Source organism: Saccostrea cucullata, unplaced genomic scaffold (genome assembly GCF_032062105.1).
Source record: "Saccostrea cucullata isolate Sc308-1 unplaced genomic scaffold, CSIRO_AGI_Scuc_v1 ctg18235, whole genome shotgun sequence".
In the NCBI taxonomy this organism is placed as follows: Eukaryota; Metazoa; Mollusca; class Bivalvia; order Ostreida; family Ostreidae; genus Saccostrea; species Saccostrea cuccullata.
The window spans coordinates 1,104-10,155 of NW_026921871.1; the positions used below are offsets into that span (position 1 = coordinate 1,104).

Below are 9,052 nucleotides of genomic sequence, written 5' to 3' on the forward strand. Positions count from 1 at the left end.
CGATAAGTGTATTCCAAATTTACAACAACAGTGCAAAGACATTGACTAGTCTGGTTGTGGTGAAACATGGAATATCAATTGCTTTTAATTTATCTTTTGAAAGTACTCGGAGCTCGTTCTGCATACATTATTTTTTGATAACAATTTAAACGTAGTGGGAATTTATAGGTACTGTTCGCACTTTCGGCAAAATTACATGTACTTCCCAAACAGCACAGACTAACCATAGCAGTTTTCGGATAGAGGATGTAAACTTTTCTTAAGGTCAGAAGACATGTTCCTTAATTATATGTTTAGTGTATCTCTTGGTGTCAGATAAAAATTACACATATTTGGCATTTTTGAATTCACGTATAACGATATCTAATTAATGGGGGTTTTGTGTTTTTTTTTATAAAATTGAATAAAAAAAGGTATAATGTGTCAGATGAAATGACAGTAAGGTTTTGGAATAAAAGATGTTTTTAATATTATTACGTGTACAATTCGTCAAAATCATGAATAATGTGTAGTCTCTGTTAGACTGGCCTTCCTGTCTGATATGCGCGTACGATAGCGACAGGAAATACTAGTCTAAGTCTCTGTACAAAAATAACTTCCGACTAACAAAATTCCTTTTTATAAGTTTGTGGTTACAGCACACCGTCTTACTCAAGAATCATCACTATTAAGTTTTTTAAATGGCCAAACATAAATCGAGGATATCGGTCTAAACAATTTGGATATCAATCAAGTTTATTTTTTTTTATTTTAATGAGGTATGAGGAATATCCCTTTTTTTTCTTCCTTGCTGGACTAAATTCATTATTCATTTAAACAAATAATGTATAGAATATTCGCTTTACCGAGGAAATTGAAAAAAAAACCCATTAATGCTGAATTTTGAAAACTGTCTGCAAAATCAAGAAAGGGGAAAAAAGATCTGTAGGTATTAAATGTTTTCTATAGTTTTTTTAACTTATACAACACAAGTTGCAAACACTTCCCCCATTACATCTAGATCTCCTTCTTGTATTTTTTAAGCCTTTCTCCGATAGAAAGGTGACAATATCAATGTAACCTCTCCGGGCTGCATCATCTAAGGCATTCTCTCCATTATTGTCTTTGACATCTAGTAAATGAGGGTAAGTATTGACCAAGTATTTACACATATCTAGTTTTCCGTGCATACAGCATAGATGAAGCACAGTTTTCCAATCATTTCTTATGGTTTTGATATCTAAGCCTTTCTCCAACAGAAATTTGAACAAATCAATGTTACCTCCCCACGCTGCTGTATGTAAGGATTTCTCCTTTATTGTCTTTGACATCTAGTAAATGCAGATAACTATGTTTCACTAAGTACTTACACAGATCTAGTTTTCCATTCATACAACATAAGTGAAGCACAGTTTTCCCATCGCCTCTTGTGGTTTTGATATCGAAGCCGTTCTCCAACAGAAATTTAAACAAATCAATGTTACCTCCCCACGCTGCATATGTAAGACATTTCCTCCATTATTGTCTTTGATATGCAGTAAATGTGGATAATTTTCGACCATGTATTTACACATATCTAGTTTTCCGTGCATACAGCAAAGATGAAGCACAGTTTTCCCATCATTTCTTTTGGTTTTGACATCAAAACCTTTTCCAACAGAAATTTGAGTAAATCAATGTTATCACCCCAAGACTGCATCATGTAAGGCATTTTCTCCAAGCATTGTCTTTGACATCTAGTAAATGAGGATAAGTATTAATCAAGAACTTACACATATCAAGTTTTCCGTTACTACAACATAAGTAAAGCACATTTTTCCCATCATTTCTTTTGGTTTTAATATTGAAGCCGTTCTCCAACAGAAATTTGAAGTAAATCAATGTTACCGCCCAAGGCTGCATCATGTAAGGCAGTTTCTCCATTTTTGTCTTTGACATCCAGTAAATGAGGAAAAGTATTCAAGTATACACATATCACGTTTTTGACATACAGCAAAGATAGAGTTTTTATCATTTCTTTTGGAATTGATACTGAGGCCTTTCTCCAACAGACATGTGAGTAAATTAATGTTACCTATGATGCATCTAAGGCATTTCTTGCAGTAGTGTCTTTGATATGCAGCTTAAGTGAAGCATATATCTAGTGTTTTGTTCTCCACTGGTGAAGTATCGCCATCAGTTCTTTTGGTTCCGATATCAAAGCTCTCCAACAGAAACATGAATAAATCAATGTTACCTCCCAAGCTGCAGTATGTAAGCATTATTCCCATTTTCGTCTTTGACATCTAGTAAATGAGGCCACAGTGCTGACAAGGTATTTACACATATCTAGTTTTCCATTAATACAACATGTGTGAAGCACTGTTTTCCCATCATTTCTTAAGGTTTCAATATTGAAACCTTTTCCCAACAGAAATTTGAATAAATCAAGGTTACCACCCGATGCTGCTTCATGTAGTGCATTATTCCCATCATTATCCTTGACATACAGTAAATGATGACAAGTGTTTACAATGTATTTACACATATCTAGATTTCCCTTAATACAACACATGTGAAGCACTGTTTTCCCATCATTTCTTAAGGTTTCGATATCAACGCCTTTTTCCAACAGAAACTTGAATAAATCAATGTTACCACCCCAAGCTGAAGCATGTAAAGCATTATTCCCATCATTATTTTTGATATACAGTAAATGAGGATAAGTTTTGACCAAGTATTTACACATATCTAGTTTTCCGTTAAAACAACATATGTGAAGCACTGTTTTCCCATCATTTCTTAAGGTTTCGATATCGAAACCTTTTTCCAATAGAAATTTGAATAAATCAATGCTACCTCCCCAGCTGCATCATTTAAGACATTCTCTCCATTATTATCGTTGAAATCATGACCAAGTCTTACACATATCTAGTTTTCCATTAACAAAAGATGAAGCACAGTTTTCCCATCATTTCTTTTGTCGATGAGGCCTTTTAATTTAAAGAAATCAATATTACCTTTGCATGTAAGGATTTGAGTCTTGCGTTCAAACAGCAAAGGTGAAGCACGGTTTTCCCGTCATTTGTTGTACTTTCGATATCAAGGCCTTTTTCCAACAAGCAGTTAAATATATTAATATTACCAACTGACGCTGCAATATGCAAGCCATTCTCACCATTAATATCCTTAAACTGTAGTAGTTGAAAATTCGTATTGACAAGGAACTTACACATCTCTAGCTGTTGTTCCAAACAACATAGGCGAAAGACAAAGTTTAATTCATTTGCATCGAAATTGTCATCATATCGCTTTCCTAACAAAAACTTGAATAAATCAACATTACCCCCCTCAACTGCATGATAAAGGACACTGTTACATGTTTTGTCGTTGACATCTAGTAAATGAGGATAATTGTTAACTAAGTACTTACACATATCTAGCTTTCCGTTCAAGCAGCATAGGTGTAGCACATTTTCTCCATTAGTATTAGTACAATTGATTTCAAAACCTTTCTCCAACAGAAATGTGAACAAATCAATGTTACCTCCCCAGGCTGCATCATGTAAGGCATTATCTCCATTTTTGTTTTTGTTATTTAGCAAATGAGGATAAGCCTTGACTAAGAACTTGCACATCTCTAATTTTCCCGTTTTGCAAGCTTCTTGTAAAGGTGTACTCCCATCGTCCGAAAATGTTTGCTGTACCCCTTTTTGTACGAAGTATTCATAGAGTTCTATGCTTCCTGATTGAGCTGAAAAGTGTAAAGGAGACCAACCTTGGTTGTCATTATAATCTGAAGAAAGCATATCAGGAAATTCGTCACAGATATACCTGATCATGTTCAGTTGGCCATTTTGACAAGCAAAGTGGAGAACCGTGGAACCATGGTTAGATCTACTGTAGGGATCCAGTCCAGCTTGGACTAAATTTTTAAAGACAGTTTCATCCCCAGCATATGCAACAAAATGTAAAGCATTCCCACCTTCATCATTTTGAACATCAAGTAGCTGTGGGTAACGTGTGAGAACTGGTTTAATGAGGTCATTCTGACCAAGAACGCAAATTTCGTGCAGTAAACCCCATTCATTATTGCAGTCTTTGTGAGTAGATAATGTTATCTTTTTAAGGTCTACATTATCAGTAAAGCGATAAAGCATGCTACGATTTCCACTATGCACCGCATGAAAACAAGTTTTTAAGTTATATTTTACATCCGTTGCTAATATCAAATCAACAATAGCATCGTGATTATGTTCACAAGCTTCATTCAAAGACATATATCTTTGCTCCTGAGAAGATGAGGGCAGCAGATACTTAACCCATCTAATGTTACCAGATACACAAAAATGAACTAACATTGTTCGCCCACAGCTATCAGTATTTTGTTCGATTCCTCTTAGCAGGGTTTGATTTCTTTCACACTCAGACATAAACTTCTCATCTTTCCATATTTGTAGACGGGAAACTGTCCGAAATGCAGATTCTAATGTTTCCTCCAACAATTCCAGCAATCTTTTAATTATTTCTTGGAAAAATTCTTCTGGAATCACTATAGAATTCCAAGACATATTCTTGGAGGTTGTTAATCTCTCTAAAAGGACATGGTCACAACTCTTGATAATTTCATTTGGGTAAAAATTGACCAGACATCTGAATAAGCTCTCTTGTACTGAGCTATGACTAAATTTATATTCTCTTTCGATGGGATCGAAGGTTATCAAGAAATTATGATAATGATAAATAGACCTTTGAAAATCCATTAAAGTTGCATTTTTGGCTCCAATAATTTCAAGTGATTGTTTTTTACGAGGTATGTCTTGTAATGCTGTTTGGAGTACCTTTTCTTCCACACTCCCTCCACAAAGAAGTATATAAACAAGAACTGCTGTTTTGCATTCCTTTCTATCTAAAATGTTTTTAAGATATATTTGTAAGCTTTGGATTGGGTTTTTCAAGAAACCAAAGGTGTCATCAGAAAGCGTAGGATTGTTCTTCAAAAGGTTGCAACATTGGGGGATTCCAAATGTATTCCCAATCTTACCAATATCTAATAAAGTATTGGATTCAAGCAATTTGTCAAGACCATACTTTTTGAAGAATTCAATTATTTCTAAATCTTGGAGTTGAAAGTCTCCATTAGATATATCAATCACAGAATTTGTAAAAAATGATTCTCCAGTTGATCGCTTTTCGGCTGCTTCATTGTAAATATCACTTCTGATTGTTACAATCAAAACATTACCCTTGTCATTGTTGTCATTGCTGCACATTGCTCTAATTAAATGTAATTTGGAATCAAAGTTATCTACTTCATTTGACAATGTGAACTCTCCAAATAAATTATCTAAAAATAAAGCAACGTTTGAAGATGGTGACACGGTCCATTCAATTCCTCAACTGTGAACACCTGAAGAGGTATCATTCCTTTCTTCTGTAATTCTGCTAAGACATACATGGCAATCGTAGATTTTCCAGATCCCGGGTTACCTTTTACAAGTACAAACCTATTTGTGTCTAGAAGTTCAAATACTCTCTGAAGTGCGTGTGTATGAACAAATACATCCCTGATCTTAAGTTCTTGATTTTGTAAAGCAGCTCTTGTTGTATCTAAAAATAAATTCCAGAAATATCTTCAAATTGGCTTTAATATCCACATCAATTAAATATATCCTCCTTTTTTGTCCCCTGCTTTCGTGAAAGCAAGGAGATATTAAATCCCATTCGTCTGTACGTTGCTCTAGCTGTCAGTCCGCCACAAAGACTTTAACCTGGCCCATAACTTTTGATTTATTAGTACTATGACTTTCATATTGCACATATGTATGCCCACTTTAAAACAAAAATTCCAAATTTTACTTTGGCCATATCTTTTGAAGGATTGATAATTGGAGTTTCATATTGCACTTATGTATTCTCTATTGCAACTTTGATCTTGACCTTGGAGATTTCTATACTTAGGCAATAAATATAACTTTTACCAAAACTCCTGAACGCTAAGGACTAGGGATTTTATACTTCATATATGTTATTTATTTAAGAAGACCTTTCATTGGATACCAAGAACTTTTCTTCTGCCTTTAATCTTGGAGTTTGAACTACTTTTAATAACAAGCCTTGAACATAATTTTTGAAGGATGAGAGCTATCATACTTCAAATATTTCATCATGGTGACAAATCCGTTCATTGAATATCAAGAACTTTGAACCCGTAAGCCCGAACTTTGACCTATTTTTGAACACTTTTCGTACTAAGGAAAAAAATAACCTTGGACATAACTTTTTAACTATGTGGAACATTGGTTTCATACTCTACATATGTAATAATTGTGTCAAGACATTTTCGTAGAAATCATTAGAATTGACCCTTTTACATGAGAGTTTTACCTACTTTTTAAAACTTATCCATGGCCATAACTTTGAACAGGAGTTGCTTGGGCTTTCATATTTCACTGTCGTATTTCTTGTTAAAAGTTCCAATTTTGGGTACCAATATATTTAATTTGCATTTAATAAAAGGATTAATTTTCGCTATGTTGCCATTCGGGGTCATAAGTGTTTCCCACGCATGTACACATCTTGTTCCTTTTTACTTTTGATTGAGAAGCGATATAGAACGTTCATATTTGTGCATTACCTTTGCCAAGATATTTCCGAATGATTTCTCACCCCTTGTAAATGCCTATCACAATTGACAATTATTTTTTTTGATTAAATTAACTTTGGTGATAATTTTAAAAGACATATAACAGGGTATTCATATTTGACACAATATGTCATATAAAACGACATCTCACCCATAAAGCCACGGAAAGCGGGGGACCACAAATCTTTGAATTTGCTTTTTTTTTCAAATTTTTATTCTTCTAAGTTTCTTTATCTACCAAGAAAATATGTGGTATAAAGTCTTACCAATCTTTGCTCTGATATTAATATCTGAAAAAGGAAACAAGATATGACTAAAATGATGTTTCTTTTGCTACATTTGAATTTTTACTAGAAGAAGCAATTTGAATTAATGGAGATGTTACAACAAAACCATATGAAAAGTCTTTCTTTCAGATGAAACGCTCAATTTTGTGCTATTAGAGATTAATTTCATGTAAAACGTTTAAACAGTTTGACCAAAACTTTTGATTGATCGATTTATTATATGTTGTTTAATGTCCCTCTTGTGAATTTTTCACTCATAAGGAGACGCCAATACTTGGCGGTGGAGAACTATAAATTTTGCACTATACCCGGCACTTAAAGAAGGTGCAGTGGCTATAGCGTCTGCTCTAGAGTCGCTAAGCAAGGTGTCAACCCTTAGGTCGCCGGTTCGAATCCCACTGTGGGACGTGGAGACCGGCCCTTTGGATGAGACCGTATAAGACCGAATAAGATCCCTCACTGCTCAAGAATCCCACTGTCTTATCAGTAAAATAATTATTCCACACATTCGCACAAAACCTTACCCTATGTTTTGAATTTTATACATATCAACAGAGATTTTCGCAAAATCATGCTTAACTCGGGATTCTAGCAGCACTTTACAAGTTGTCAGACGGCAAACTTTCCATCTGTACAAATCTTATGCTTTAAAATATCCAGCTTATTGTTGTTCTGCTGCATAATTTTTGTCACAAATAACAGAAGAAAGTCCGACCGGGATACATATATAGCCGACTGTCTTCGAAAGAGAATACAATCGATGAAAATAAATTAGCATACCTGTTTAATTAACTGAAATCCATATAAATTTTACATAATATTCATGATATTTGCTTTTAAACTCCATTTCACGTATCACTGTACAAGCCGTCCTAGCCAAATTCTCTTTACACGACATGATCAATTCACAAGTTACCTTGATGTACACATATGACGTCATCGATGGTAGATTTTGATAAAAATGACAGATACAGTGTAGCAAAATAAAAAAAATCATTTTTGTTTATGTTTACACGTTTCTATTCATTTTATAGAGTTTTATTGACGATATAGAGATGAAGTGGGTGGAATGTCGCGAGAGCCTCGCGGCATTCATTACGTTTGCCAACACCTTTCATCAGTCGATCAAATTTACAGTAGACGTATCTAATTCGAAAAACGTATTCCTAGATACTACATCTACCCTGATTGATGGTGAAATCGAATTCAGTCTCCACATCAAACCCACTGACTTCCACCTATATCTTATGCCCTCTAGCTGTCATCCCCCACACACTTTTAAGGGAGTGCCTAAGGGTCTAGCCACCAGAATTCGACGCATCTGTTCGTCCCCTGCCTTATATCAGGAGCAAAGTGGTCTTCTCAAGTCCCACTTATGCAAAAGAGGCTACAATGCCCCGCACCGTACAAACAGCTATTGATGAGATGGCGGGACATGACAGGCAAAACCTGCCTTACGCTACAAGGAGAAAGACAATAGCGGCAGGGTCCTTCTGGTAACCACATACCATCCTGTCCTTAAGAACCTTAGCGGTTTCCTTCAAAAGAACCTACCAATTCTCCATTCAAACAAACGAATGGCAGAGGTCTTAAGGAACCCCAATTGGCTGCATACAGACGCCCAAGGAACCTAAAGGATATGGTAGTAAGAACCAGACTGGACAACCCATTACCTAACAGGGGGCTTTAAAACTTGCTCTGACAGAAGATGTCTTATTTTTTTAGCACAGCACTGACACAGACAGTTTTAACAGCCCTGTTACAGGCCGCAGGCCGCAGCTACAAAATACTAAGGATTTTGTCCTGTCATACTGACAACTGCATTTATCTCATCAGTTGCAAAGTTTGCTCCAAACAGTATACTGGTGAAACAGGAGATCTCCGCAGGAGAGTCAATAACCACCGTTCGACCATTAGGACCAAAAAACTCAATGAACCCGTTGGAGAACATTTCAACCTTGAGGCTCACAAATGGGAGGACATGACAGTAGTGGTGATTGACCATAACCCAAGATGGACAGATGCTCAGAGAAAAGCAAAGAAAAGTTCTGGATGCACAGACTGAAGTCATTCCGCCCTAATGGTATTAACAAACTGAATGACTTCACCAGAATGAACGTAAACTAAACCCAATTCCTGATGATACTAAACAAGATTATTT

At 35.4% G+C, this 9,052-nt stretch overlaps 1 protein-coding gene across 1 annotated transcript; it reads right to left on the bottom strand.

Annotated features, from left to right (window-relative positions):
* Positions 1-994: 994 nt before the first annotated feature.
* LOC134260842 (putative ankyrin repeat protein RF_0381) lies at positions 995-5,231 on the bottom strand (the record flags this gene model as incomplete). The annotated part of the gene is made up of 4 exons (XM_062743374.1): positions 3,191-5,231; positions 2,216-2,285; positions 1,574-1,715; positions 995-1,310 (listed from the first exon to the last, which is right to left on the bottom strand). Coding segments are annotated over exons 1-4 (2,569 nt in total), but the record flags the coding sequence as incomplete, so codon positions are not given.
* Between the last annotated feature and the right edge of the window lie 3,821 nt (positions 5,232-9,052).